Below are 14801 nucleotides of genomic sequence, written 5' to 3'. Positions count from 1 at the left end.
TCACTGCGAAGTGAAGCTGTTGTAGCAGAGGCTCTGCAGTACATGGCCTCGCTGAGCCTGCAGTGCTCCAGCAGCCATCACTGAGCTTTCGTCAGTTGTTCATTTTATCTGGCTTAAGGGCTTATGAGAGCAAAACATTCAGGAGACTGGCCATAAGCAGTCAAGTGTTTTCAGATGCCTTTGGAGCCAGCTGGCCTCCTGTGCAGAGTCCATAATCAATACCCTTAATTATACAGACTGGGAGAGGAGGGCTGTACACCCTCGTATAATACAGGAACTATTGCACCTCTTTTCCAAACCATTAACCATCTTTGCACTTCATCACAGTAGTTGGGGGAGAGTGCTTCACTTTTCSTCGGCCTCTCCCATTTCACAGATCAAGGATCACGTATAGCTGAGCCCCTGCTCTGTTATGCCACCTTCACCTCCTCCTCCTGCCCTTGGCAAGACTTTACCGTCTTCTGGAGCACTCTGTCACCAGAAGTCAAACACTTCTTGGGATCAGCTCCAACAGCAAAATATATTTATTTATTTATTTACCTACCTGCAACAGATTTAGTCACACTTACTACCCCAGAAAATGTGCCTGGTCTCAGGTATTTATCTAACCTCTCTTAATAATCCTTGAAGGGAGACAACCATGCGAGAGGACACTTCAGCCTGCCTGGCTTAGTGCACAGAAGTAGATAGGCTGTACATGAGACTGGTTTATGTCTCTCTTTTGACTACAGCCTGAACAACCGGACATAAAATTTTTAGGGTCCAGGAAGGAAACCCAATGTCACAGGATASTATCTGAGACACTCTCAATTGTTAATGGTTCCCACCAGGTCTCCCTCTTTCCCCTCTGTCTTACTACTATTTCATTTCAGGACAAAAGAGAGTAAGGGACCTATTTTTTTTCCTCCGTCATAAGTAGGAAGCTGCTCTCCAGAGATATGTGCTTTCTTCACACCACATGGAAGTTGCTATGGCCAATAGTATATTTGTCAGCTGTGAAATAACTAAACCCCTGCCCAATAATCATGGGAGGCCCTGAGGGATATTGCTCAGTGATGGTTTGGTCTGAGATGTCAGAATGTCCCATGGAACAGAGAACAGCCTYGGCAGCTGCACAGCCAAGTGTGTCTAGGCAGACTGGCCAAATAATGTGACTAGGCATTTAACTGCTACTTCTCTAGGCAGCTACGTTGAGCTACGTATCGACGGCGTGAGGGTAGATAGAGCAACTTGTTATGGCATTCTCTAGACTTTTGGGTTCTTCGTATGTTTGGGGGTGTTGCACTGAAGAGAAAGAGAGACTTGTCAAAATTGCCCAAAAAATCATGAGGTCTTGTGTAATTGCTTGCCAGGTCGCATATCTGTGTGTAGTTCTAGCAGCATCCTTAGGAAGTACTAGCGCACGTAASAGGAAGACACTCTTCTTCTCCTTGGAACCACATAAATGACATACAAGTTCACCATGGCACAGGCTTCCCTGACACTTTTAACTTCCTAGTGAACAATTAGGTCTTTTGCTTCATAATTTAACTTCTTGTGGCTACATAAAATCTACTACTCTCTATCAAAATGTGCAAGCGTGCATGCTGGCACTGAATGGTTAAAAAGCTTGTTTTGCATAACTAGAACATAACCTTGGGAATTAATCTTCTTACTTATTAAGGCAAAAAAGTAATTGGATTTTCCTTCTCATAACTTTTCTTGGCTTTCCCACATTTTCTGACCCAATCATGAAAGAATGAAGCTATCTGGGCAAGCACTGGTCTCTTGCATGTTCTTCACAGGAATAATTAGTGATGTTTCACCAATTACCCTTTGCAGTTTTATAACAGGTTAGTTATTCCAAACAAATTTTTAAAAACACTTTTTGTGAAACCATTCTTCCGTATTTCAAGGCTCTTCATATTTTAGCTGTTACTGCCACCTTTCAAAGTCACATCTGTCAGAATTTAAGCTGAAGTAATGAGTTTGTTATTAAAAATGGAAAGAATCTTGAGAATTTCTGTTGTGCCACTGGAACTTGCATTAGCAAGGATCTTTGACTGGGTACCCAATCTCCACTGCACTTGAAATACAAAATAAATGACGTTGGGGAGTAAGTTACTTGTTCATTTTTATAGTCAGATCATGAGTAATTAAAAAAAAAAGATTTACTGTATCATTTCTGTTCCCTTTACTTGATCTACAATATTGCACAGTTGCTCTTGGTCCAATATTTGATCCAAGGCTTATAGGCTCTTTGGTTTAATTTGAAATTTGTCCATTAATTAAGAGGAAGAAAATGTAGTATAATGGGTAGAGCTGGGGACCAGGAATCAAAGCTTCTGAGTTCTTTCGGGCTCTGTTACTGACCGAGGAAAGTCACTTACATCTTCTGTCCCATATCGTCTCTGGGACTCACAGTATAATTATGCTTAAATGCCCCCGAGCACTAATGGGAAGGCTGATAATGGTGAAATGGAAAGTGCTAGCTTTCTCAAACTCCATAGAGATGTTTGGTTGTGGGTTTTAGGTCAAGTCCCTTTTAGTTTCTGCTGCTGTGCAGCTCATGTAATTATGGAAGAACATGCTGGTATCTATTATTTACATCTTTTTGAAGAAAACGTTCAACCAGTCTTTGACTGAGAATGATTTAGCATCAATAATGATGGAAAAGACAGAAAGGACCAGCTTGGTTTCTGAGATCCCAAAGCAGGTGGGCCCCTAAGAGGGGGAAGGAAAATGCTTTGTGCTGTGGAAGTGAGTATGTTGCCTATGAGTTACTGAAAAGAGGGAACGTGAGTGCCCTCCTGAAAACTTTAACCGAYGCTGCACTTCATTTTAACTGGATCTCTTTAAAAAAGAAATCAAACAAGCAAAGAAAAGAACCCTCTGTAAGAGCAAAGAAAGCAGGGGAATAAATAAGCAACAGGAAATACTCAGCACATCCCTGTCTGAGTCTTTCAGGGAACTCCATTTGTTGGAGGAAAAGCTGCAAATTAGGAGTACCCCAAAAGAGGCACTAGCGGGAGACAGTCGAGATCATTTTTCACTGCCAGGACTGCTCTGTGTTGTCTCTCCTTTTAGAACTCATCAGCAGGCATTATTACCTGGTGAAAAAATTTGTTTTGCAACTGATCCCGAGTCCTCATAAATCATTAATGCCTGGCTAAGCACAGTGTGAGCATTACAAATACTCTGAGAATGAGAGCCCGTTCTGATATAACCTTGTGTCCAATACTAATGCCTGCTAGTTATTTAGTAATACAGAGGGGCCTCAGCTAGGAAGATCGATGAATCAATGCAGTTTCCTGACTTCCTTCTCTTTTCCACCTGCCTCTTTGCTTTATGATTCAGAAACTGAGCTGCAAAAAAAAAAAAAAAAAATACATGGCTGTTCGTAGTCATGTTTCTGTGGAGGGCAGTATAGCAAGTTGGGGAATGAGGAGGGAATTACCTCCTCCAGATAACTATAGGAAAACGAGAAGCTTCAGGTTCTGATTAGGGCTTGTTCTGGTTTCTGTCTTTTATGAGCCAAATTGCACCGGTGCTCCAGACCTGCGTTTCGTGGTGTGCCTCCCTTAATGAATGCACGTAGCATAAAGCCCACTGAGGTGTGCAAAGAGCAGAGGGAGAAACCGTACCCAGGAGCTGAAGGATTGGATGTAATTAAAGGTTGCTCCGTAAAGCCCAAATAATCAGTCCATTACAGGGAGAGCTGTTTGGGGACGTGGCTGCTCCCACCAGCTCTCCTGGTGGACTCAGAGAGCCCAGCGCCCATCAGTGCAGTGGTTGCACTTTGTGCCTCAATATTTGGCAATCTCAGCCACTGTCGTGGTTTCAAGGATGGTCTCTACTATCCAGCTCACACGGAGCCCACCTCCAAAATCCCCCAGCCCGTTCAGAGCCTAGTTTAACTCTCTTTCCACTCCTCTCCTGCTGTGCGGGAGCCCATTTACGTGGCTTGCATGCACTTGCTGTCTTTGAACATTAAGAATAATTGATCATGGGCTTTAAAAGGAGGAAATGGAATGAAGCGAAATGGAGATTGACTTCTTCTTGCATAAGTGTAATCTTAAACTTGTATGGCTTAGTCCTGATTGGAGCCCTTGACATGAAAGGACGATTGTGCAGGGCTGCCACTGAGACTACAAAAAAGGAAGGAGATTGAATAGCAGCGTAGGAGAAGTGCAAGTGTAGTGGATGGAGGAAAGTGGATGGGCAAATTTGAGCACAGAAATGACAGAAAACAATGAAAAAAGTGAAATTAAGTAGGGGATAACAGAGAATATCTGAAAGTTTAGAGGGAAAAAGTAACTGTCTTTAAGGCATGAAATGATAGAAAATTGGTCTGCAAGAAAATGTAGTTGCTGTAAGTGAAAGTGGAAAAATGGGCCAAGACAGAAAAAAAAAAAGCAGCACATACGTGAAAAGGGAGATAAAAATATTTCCTCCTCAGTCCTCTCCAAAAAGATGCAAATAAGATCTAGTGCTGCGCTTGTGAAACCAAAGTTGATGGGCGCTCTGACCCTAAATCAGACGAAACACCCGCTGTGTCCAGAGTTTCCTTGATCTTCAGCTGAGGCCTGAAATGTTCCTGGCCAAGCCAGATGGCAGCACAAACCTGACGCTCTTCTGAGGAGGAGGGAACATTTGGATCCCACTTTAACTTTCACATTTGCTTGAAATACATCATTGTATTTTGGCTCAAATAGATTCTTGACAAATAGTCCCTGCCATGGCACCCACAGGCCAGAGCGGTTTATTTTCCTCTATTAGAGATGTGACACGAGCCCGCTTTCACTTCCGTGCCCTCTCTAATGATCTGCTTGCTCTCTGGAGAGCGCTGACCCGTTCCAGCACAGAATARTTAGCCTTTCAGGCACTACTGTGTTCCCATTAAATAGACACAAATGTGCAAGGTGACATTTATTTACTTAGGCCTGGGAAATGTGCGCCCAGATGTTGGGGGTTGGGTGAACTTCCRTTTCTTTTAATGCAGCGTGGTATATTTGCATGCGCTCCTCTTGTTTAACCGCTGGGCACTTGGCTGAAATGATTCTTGCTGAGTTTCACTGGAGGAGCAGGGGGAGTAAAAAGAGATTATTTGGGTCTAACTCGATTTTGCCGGAAGGCCCTTTGGCACTGCTTTGGCAATACAGTGCCGAAGCCTGACAGCGGCTTTAAATGCAGTTATAGTTACACACTCTTCAGGTCCTTTTACTTTGTGTAAAGAGAGCCTCCACGTAAAGAAATACTGTTGATTTACAGATCTGTCTGAAGAGGAATGTGTTGAGGGTGTTACATGGAGAAAATGAGAACCTTGACCTATTGCAAACATAAAATAAAACCAAAATCCTTTAGTATTTAAAATCAGCTCTTTTATCATCTTGATTACTGGCTTCTGAACCGCCAGACTGTTGCCCAGGTGAAAAGTATATTATTCATCTTGATAGCCACTTTGGTCGGCAAACTTGGAGAGAAGTCTTACCCTTAAAAGTCCAGCCGGTATATAAAACATGTAGGTTGCTTAGTAGTATACATGCAGACATGACGACGTGGCATGCTCCTATTTCATTCGGTTAGTGCCAATAGGCTGTGTAACAGGAGGCATCGCGCAAGGTAGGTGCTTTATTGCAGGATGGAAACACTTTCTTAGGTTATTTTAATCATTACGATTCTTTCATGATGTGTGAAAGTTGATTGTTGCTGTAAATGAAGCCATTGAAGGCTGAAAAATAAAAATGCTGTGACAGTAAAAATCCTCAGAGTGCAAAAAACGGGAGCTGCTATAAAAGGCAGAAATTTGTTCTCGGTATGAGATTATTTTTTAGCATGAGGATGCTTTTAAGCTAATTTTGAAACAYATACAATTGTAGTCTATACAGTGGAGGTATATTGCAAGATGCATTGATAATTTGGTTAATTTTTTATTCACTGTAGTTTAATATGTTATTTATAGAGTACTTTGCATCCTTTTAACTGAGAGGCTTAACACTTTTTTATTATGTATGAGTTAAGGATATGTTATTTTTGCAGGTCTTGTGATTTTATTATTTTGACCCATATCCAGTCCATATTACATCATAGTACCATATTTTCACTAATATTATTCCAGTATGTTCAAAACTTATTTGCATTTGGATAGAAATTCATTAGCTCTTGATTTTTCTTATAACAAATTATTTTCAACTTTTCTGTGATAATGCATTCTCTGTGTTTCTGATTTGCTGATGCTGAAATATTTTGATTTTGTTTTTAACTCTTCCAAATTTAGGATTGTTTTTGCTTTTTTTCTGTATATATATTTCTGTTGTTTAGACCTACTGGTTCCCGCTTTTTCTTTTTTTTTTCTTTTTAGTGTGTTATGTTTGTAACTTCTGACTGTCTGTGTTGAGCCAATCTTACCAACAAAAATATCAGTTGTTTCCTGTTTCTCTACTTCTTTACAAAAAAAAATAAAAAATAAAAAGTAAAAATAAAAAAACTCTTAATGGGAACCCTGGCACTGTCTGTCTTCTCTGTTCTGCAGAAATGTTGAAGGAGTTGAACCAGCAACGCAGAGCGAAAGAGTTTACAGACCTGAAAATTATTGTTGAAGGCAAAGAGTTTGAAGTCCACCAAAATGTTCTAGCTTCCTGCAGCTTGTATTTCAAGGACCTGATTAAAAGGTTTGCCTTCCTTCCAGCTGTGATCTGCTCTGTTCTTTTGTAGGGCGCATTTGTGTCGCTTTTTTTTCCTCCCCTCTCTTGCAGGTTTATGAAGATTGAATCTCCTGTCACAGAGCCAGTAGCCATTCTTTCCACCTCCTCTGAATGTATTTCCAAACCGAGCCTCAGATCCATTCGTTACACATCTGACTCGTACAACGTAATTATTTCTGACCGGTAGYGGCCTGTTTTGGCCGAAGAAAGTGTTCCACCACTGAGAGATTTCAGATTAAAACAAAACTGCTAAAAGTGATTCAGGCCACAACTGAGAATTACGGCTGTCCATGTTTTCAAGGGACTTGTCACGTACTACCAAAGTTTGTCCTTTGGGCTGCGATAAGCCATCGGCATGCTGGTGAATGGTGCTGGGGCGCCATGCTGATGAAATATTTTGAGTATGTTAATCCCTTCACCCTGAAATCTTTGTTATATGCTATGTGTGGCTTTTATGGGCAAAGGGATTGATATTTTTATTATTTGGGGACTTTTAAACGAAGAAAAGGCAACAGATGAATTTGTCTAGGAAAAATTGGAAAGAAGACAATTTGGGGGAAATGCTTAGCTCAGTCTGCATGTTAGACTAAGAGTAGTTTTCTCCTACAAACACTTTGCTTTAGCTTAGGGTAGGTGTAATGTGTACATTTTCTACACGTCATGTCTCCGCCTTTGYATTTTGCCCCCTCTGTTTCTAGCTGATTGATTCTAAACAGTGCATGATAATCTTTTTTTTCCATTACATTGATTTTTCAATTTGTATGCTTCATATACTCGCATAGGAATAAATTGGTACTCTCGTATTATTAGTAAGTTAGAGTAGCAAGTAGGGAGAAAAAAAACATGAGGATAACTTTCATTTTTCTCTCAATCATCAGCAAATTAATGCAGCTGCTGATTTTGCCTTGCAGTATTTTCCTGAGCAGACTGAGCCTGGACTGTGCTAAAAAATGGGATTAAAGAACATTTTGCTTGCTTCAAATCCTGTATTTAAATTTTGCCAACTAACACAATAGTGACTATATTTTATTTCAGGATGGCATATTGGCTGGTATCTCCTTTCAGTGTATTATGTCCTTTTGCACAAAGCTGTTTTTATAATTATGGATATATATTACATTTCTATGATATAACTGTGCTGCCTTATCAATTATTCATAAAAAATATGTTGGCCTAGGAAGCATGTCTTTTCCCCTCTGTAAATCTAATGATTGCTAGCTGTAGCTATGCCAGATCTCTCCTGTCCCTTCTCTTCTGTCTGCTCATTATTATTTAATAGTTAAGGTTACAGTATAGACTTTTTAGAGTGATAAGGTAAAGAGTCTATAGGGAAAGGAGCTCTTAGAGTCAGTTTATAGAAATACAGTAACTGACTGGCCAAAGACTGTCATTTGGATTTGGCTACAAAGACGTCTGTGTGTGCAGAAGTCACCAGGCAGCATCTATTTCTAGATGCACACTGAGAGGATTATTGCTGCTTTATTATTTAATTATTGAGTGGAGATATGCTTTAGATTGAACACTGCTTAATATGCACTCATTTAAAAACAAACAAAAAAACTTTAAAAATGCTCTGAAAAGGGACTCTATGAAAGCAAAACCCTTTATTTCAGCATTTATTGTCTTTCAGGGGCTCACATGAGACTCGGGCAGTGCAAGAGAAAAATAGGGAGAGGTTTATCCCATTTGCCAGCTCCACCACTTTTTGCCTTCTCTCCCATCATCAACAGCAATAAATATTCCAGAGGTCAATTTGTGTCCTCAATCAGGTCTTGTCATCCCAGCTGTCTTCCATATATAGCCTCAGTGGCACACATGTAACCTTGATGAAGGCTAATGGAGTTGCACAGGTGTATTCAAGGCAAAAATACCTTTATTGCTGATGATGATGCTTGAACGGGGAAAAATCCAGCTTGATGTCTAGTTGAGTTTGCAAAGCTGTCAGGTGGGGAAAAATAAATATTCATCTGTAAACTAAGCAAATGTGTTCTAGTGTCTTTGCAAGATGATAAACCTGGGGCTGTGGGGTGAAATTTCTAAAGACTTGCTTTTTAGAGGATACTGACACTGCAAAGCCTGGCCCTTTTAGAAACCCCATCAAGTCAATGAAAGTCAAGGCACTTAACTTGCAGCAGGCACTCAGTATTTGGTAGGGTCATGCCATTAATAGTGCAGAGTCATAATAGTTCACAAAATCAGTATGTTTATAAATATAACATATCTAGAATCCTCTCCTGATATTTGTTAACAGCTCCTTTGAGATGATACTTAAAGTTAAATGTGATTTACATTACACTCTTTGTATTAGCATAAAATCAAAACAAGAAATGGCATTTTTTTAGCTGAAAAGTAAAGGAGATCTCTCTATGTTAAACATAATATAAAAGACATTTTAACCAGTGTATGCTAGGGTTAAACTCTGATGCCATTCCAACTGAAGGCAGAATCGTTTGCCAGAGACATCAATGGGAAGACGATGTAGTCGTAAAGATGCTGTATGCATTCGTATAACATGCAGAAAAAGAATTGTATATTTTCAGTGTATTTACCTCATCTGTTCTTTGCCACAGGCTAATTATTCTTAGCCTCATGTTTTGCCATTGATTCCTCTGCGTGTTGCTCTTGGTATCTGATGGTAAGATAGCAAGTGGTGTCTCAAAAGGATAAAAATGAAATGTTCAAAAACAAGCGAGATCAATTATCCCCTCCTCAAAGAACAAAATATAGACAAAAAGCGTAAGAGAAATAGAGTTGTTGCCCGTCTCGAGTAAGGCTATCTGAAGACAATCAGTCATTGTATTAGTAGGGAAAAAACGTGTTGTTTATATTGCACTGTAGTGAAAAGATAATTGGGTTTGACTGAGCAAAACAATTTTAAAATTATTTTTTGTTCATGAAAGGCAAGGAGAGCACACTTTGAGCCCCCTTGGTTTCTCAGAAAAAGGTTAATCCTGCAGTGTGCTGGTCCAGAGCCGGAAAAGTTCTTGTTCCATGTGCTTTATCTTCAAATACATGGGCACGGCCCTTCTGAGGTTGGGCTAGCCCAGTCCCGAGCACGAGCTATCACCTTCCCATGCTGAGCACTGCTCTGTCAGAGACGGGTTAACCAGGTGCCATCGGGAGCTGAGCAGCACGCGAGCTGAGGCCAGAGCCCACAGTCATCGCTTTCCCGGCAGCAGCTGGCCATGTAAAATACTCCCAGTCCTTTTCAGTGCAAAGTCATCTGGAAAGGATGAGGTGTACTGGGAAATGCTCCTGTAGTCTGGCCCGCTTTGCTGTGCCCTGTGCTCATGAAAAGAGAAGAGACGGGTGGAGAGGAGGGATGGGGAAGGATGCCCAAAGATGGTTGGACATATTGCAATAACCCCAGGGGCCATGAGGATATTGCTAACAACCTCAGGAACAATTTTACGCAATATTAAGCATCAAACGTATTTGAGGAGTACTGGGTTTCCTTAAGTTCTCTCTTGAAAGTATATTCTTTTTCTGGTGAATATTTAAGCTTGCTTTATGACAGACCTGGGGTAGAGTACTTGCTCTTGCTGCTTGTTTCTTCAGGCACAGAGTCTGTAGAGAAGTTAGTATACTTAGTCTGGGCTTGGAAAAAGCATGTGGTTAGTCAGCTTCTTCAAACCCTGACCCATACAAGGTTACTGCAGTACAGGACTGTAGGAGAACATGGATGTTAAATAGCAGCGGGATGGGGGTCCATCCCGTAAATAGTATCTATGTATTTTGAGTGCATGCTTTAGCTGGCAGCCCAAGCCTGAACTCTGCCCCACTTTGCAAGTGCAGCTGAACTCCACATTAGGCAGATAATCTGCTGGGCTGCAGGGTTCTACCCCTTCTGAGTGTAGCAACACTAAAAATGGGTGCACTGCACCCAGCTTTGGCTGCCACCAACCAGAGTTGGTGCCATTCTGCCTGACTTGGGCCTCTAATTTGCACCTACATTTTAGGTACTTAATAAATCAGCTTTCCCAAAGCAAGGACCTAGCTTCTGGTACAGGCAAAGACAAGGAGCACCTTGAAGGCTTCCAGAAGGAGATCTTGTTCCCTGATTCAGGTACCGAAGTGTAGGCAGGTAGGAGATCCCCCTGGAGTGATCACAGGTGCTTGTTTCTCTCTGTTAGTCAACTAACATTTGGCCCCAAGTTTGGCATCTAAGGCAAGTTAAGTCTAAACTAGCCGTCTAGACTCCTGCTATGGTCAGCAGAGAGAGAGACAGACCTCCTCCAGGGGGCAAGTCAGCTCACCATAAAATAAGTATCTAAGATATGAGATGAAGGAGGAGTCCATCTTCGCTATTAATATGGAGAGACCCAAGGTGCCTTGCCTAGGCTGTTTGCTTCAACTGGGTGTTGCATTGCTTACTGCAGGTGTCCAGCCTCAGCTGCCTGTCCAGGCTTCCTCTGCAGTCGTGGAGGAAGGTGGGAACGTCCAGAGGGTAACGCATCCTGCCTTAAAATAAGGAGCATGAATTGCCTGCTGGAAGTGCTCACTCTTTGTTGTCCGCAGAGGAAGGCTAGTCACCCAGCTTCAACTGAACACCTGAATTCTAGCCAGCTAAAAGTACATGAACGATTCCTTGAATGTTTGACTGAATTGGCATGTGCTTATAATATGTACATAGAGTTTAGAAGTAGGTCAAGATCTGTCCGAAACCCCATGTCCCAAATGCCCCTCTCTCAGAACTCAGATTTTGCTATTTAGGCCAGTACTGTAGTTACAGCTCCTTGGTTTAGGGAAGGAGAGAAATGAGCTCGGTGGGTTCGTATCAGCCCTAGAAGAAAGGGGTGGAATATGTGTGCATTCAGTAAGGAAGGAAGCAGTGGAAAATCCCATGAGGAGGCATCATTTTTTCCAGATGCATTTGGGATAGACAAGCACAGCTGCTGGGTAAAGGGAATGTTGGAACAACGTGAGTTTCACCGGAACATTTTAATTTGGTGCTTTCTCCTTCTTAATCCAATCCGAAGTGCTGGAAACTGTACCAAATGTGTCATTAATAATAGGAAGTACTTGACATAAAAGTCTCTTCTTGGCCCAAATGCTGACTTTTATAAGCAGACCTCAGTTTTCTTTCTCCATGGCCAGTTACTAAAGTCACTCAAATCCCATCCTCTAACCTTTATCAAGGTTGGCTTTTAATGGTGCTTTCTAACTTTGAAGCCACTATGGCTGGCTAATTCCAGTAGCAGCAAGCTGTGAGACACATACACGAAGAGATTCAGTCGCAAAGCAAACAGCTTTGATGCAGTGTAATCCAGCAATGTTATGTTCAGCCTTCTTTTCCGAAGGAGCAGAGCCAGCGAGTTCCTGGCCAAATTGCTTTTCCAGGATACCTTGCCTCCTTTTGCAAGTGTTTAGGGTTTGGGGTTTTTTTTCTGTAAAATAAAAAAGAGGATGCAATTCTCTTTTAGGGCTTGAAAGCAGGGCAGGAAGGCAGGAGAGGTAAAGCAGTTAGGGTGGGAGGGTCATGTTTCTTTTGCTTTACACCCACACCAAAGCCAGAGATGTCGTTCTGCATTTTACACCACAGTGAAGAGAGGGAGCATTTGGATGCAAGACAGAGAAACCTGCCTCTATCCATCTGAAACAGCCTGACAAAACTGCAAAAGCATTTAGGTGTCTGGAAAACAGACTGTCTGGTTTGTGTTTACGTTGTAAAAAGCCCAAAATGAGAAATAGCAGATGAAAGAAAAATCTACTCTTAGTGACCCCTTCGTGTTTTCCTGCTTATTAAGAACCTTGCTTTTAACTCCAGTGGAGAAGTAGGCAGCATTTCTACATCTGCATTCTTCAGTGCCATTGTAAAATAGAATAAATCTGGAAACAAATTATTATATTTCTTTGAAAACAGAGAAGTAGGGAGTTAAAAATACGATGTTTGTTCCAGGTGCCAGTAGAGGTATATTGTACACAGGCAGTGTCAGCGGTTTCTGCTAAACCATTTAAAGCGGTCTAGGAGAATGGGAGGCTGCATGGGGACATAAAATATTCGGTTCCCTTCATTGCCGGGGCGGAGGTGTAAATTATGCTAGGGGTGACATTTTCTCTTAAACAAGGAACTCCAAATTGCCGTGGGTCGGGCATGAAATTCTGGCACGGGAAACAGCTTGCAGCTTTCTGGGGCCCCTTGCCTGCGAGGGCGCAGCGCTCCCACCCTGCGTTGCAGCGCTGGCTGCTCGCGCTCAAATTTTGCAGCTGCCAGGCCCTGGAAAACGTGTTTTCATCAAGGAAAAATGTCTGGGCTTCTACGTAAACGAGCCGCAGGTTATGACTATTTAGCCGCGCCGAGCTGCCGGGCTGAGGACCGCCGCGGCAGCAGCGGGCGTCCCAGCCGGGCTGGTGGCAGCGGGGCGAGCAGGGCTTGCGCTGGATGTCGCCTCTGGCTTGACGGATGGATAAACGCCCCCTGGCCCGGTGAGGGGGACCGAAGGGGCTCCTTTTCGAGCCTCGAGGTGCAGCACAGAAATTCAGCCACTGCTTTGTACCGGCAGCCACTTGCAGAGGCGCCRTGCAGGATCGCTTAACCTCTCCTGCGCTGCCAGCATCGCTGTTTACTGTAGCTGGGGCTTCTCCCGCACATAATTTCTAGACCGAACTGCAAATCTTGGCAATCTTATCTGAGGACTGACAGACTAATCACCTCGCTTGCACTCGCTCCGGCTCGACCTATCTGCGAGCCGTGCTGCTGTCATGCAGCCTCTCATAAGATGCTGATGCGCGTGACCTACCTATACTTATATCTCCCGGCCCTGTCGGGGCTTGACTCTGTTGAAATTTCGGGGCGAAAGGGAACAGTTATCTAACGAGGTCCAGTTAAAACTAAGTGGATCAAAGAGGGAGGAACAAAATAACTCGCACGACGTTGCTGTGTTCTTGAAAGCTGTCATTTTGGGCCACTTCCAAAAGCCAGAGTTGCCCTAAAATGAGCATAATCAAATCTCAGGCTCCCGAATGCCAGCAGGTAGCTCCAGGGATCAGCAGCTCATTTCCTTTTATTTAAATCATCAAGAATTAGCCACTGCTGGACTGGGATAATGGATGGGAATTAATATGCCCAGGTTATGATCATATCAGATCATGATCCTGTCTTTTTGCTCGGTTAGCGCTGAGCTTCAGTGATTTAAATACTCGGAGCAGTTCTGCGGGTTGGCGTGGTCCGGGATTGATGGGCTGAGCCAGCCAGCGCCGTCACGGGAAGAGCGACCTGCCCTTTCCCAGATACACCGCGGCCGTCGGTTATGCGGCAGAATGCTTTTTATTCCTATCCCAAGCCCAGGCTGGTTCTGCATATATCAGAGAAATATTCTAGCAATACCCCGTAATGGAGCGACGAAGAACCGGTGCCTAACAAAATTAATTCTAATTACCGAAATGCTGATTGGGATCTTTGGGCGCTACCATAATCGTAGTAGTAGTAATAAATAATAATGGTGGTTATCATTATTTTATTATTGTTTCCCCTCTAGACATTGCAGTGATGAGAAGGAGCCTTGGATAGACTTACCTAGATAATTACTTGTATAAATTTCACCACATTCCTAATAAACAGATTTATTATCTGCATAATACCAGCTCTCTGCTAAGCTATTTTTTGAGGATGTAATAATATCATTAAAGCAAATCAGATATGAGCTGGTTAAGGGGGTGAGCTTTAAGTTTGACGAGAGAAGAATTTTGTTTAGTCTGTCATTTTATTTTAAATCTTCCTTCCCGTCTAATCCACCAAAGCCCGCTCRCATCTTTTATTTGCCTTTAACAAATAGTAGTTCTCACCTCAGGCTATTTTGCCACTTTTTTGCTGAAACAGGCTGCCAGAGACACTTGCAGGCAAGTGAGCTCCAGCACTGTTGATAAGGTGGCCCAGTTTTTGCATTTCTCCACCCGCATCTTGTGAGCTTCGGTTTATGCTCAGTCGCGAGCAGAAGTCTGGGTGATGAAACGCTGTTCTTCCGAGGGCGCCGGCCGGTCGGCTCCTTCATGCGCTCGCTCCTTGTCCAAGCCAGCATCTCGAAGCTCGGCACCTTCTTGCTCTGGTCCCAGCGGGGAGGCAGGTCGGTGCCTCCGGCCGCCAGCCCGGCGCCGTGGCACTGCTCGCAGCCGCCGCCA

The 14801-nt window shown here is 42.8% G+C and overlaps 1 protein-coding gene across 1 annotated transcript in view; it reads left to right on the top strand.

Moving 5' to 3' along the window:
* Window positions 1–14801, top strand: part of KLHL29 (kelch like family member 29) — a 234509-nt gene that overhangs the window by 163564 nt on the left and 56144 nt on the right. Inside the window, exon 4 of the mRNA XM_026068120.1 lies at window positions 6512–6650. Within this exon, the coding sequence (XP_025923905.1) occupies window positions 6512–6650 (139 nt within the window). The remainder of the gene's footprint in view (window positions 1–6511; window positions 6651–14801) is intronic.

The sequence above is a fragment of the Apteryx rowi genome, unplaced genomic scaffold, assembly GCF_003343035.1.
Source record: "Apteryx rowi isolate R43461 unplaced genomic scaffold, aptRow1 scaffold_269, whole genome shotgun sequence".
In the NCBI taxonomy this organism is placed as follows: domain Eukaryota; kingdom Metazoa; phylum Chordata; class Aves; order Apterygiformes; family Apterygidae; genus Apteryx; species Apteryx rowi.
Note: the sequence above shows the minus strand (reverse complement) of the source record. Positions and strands in the feature narration are given on the sequence as shown.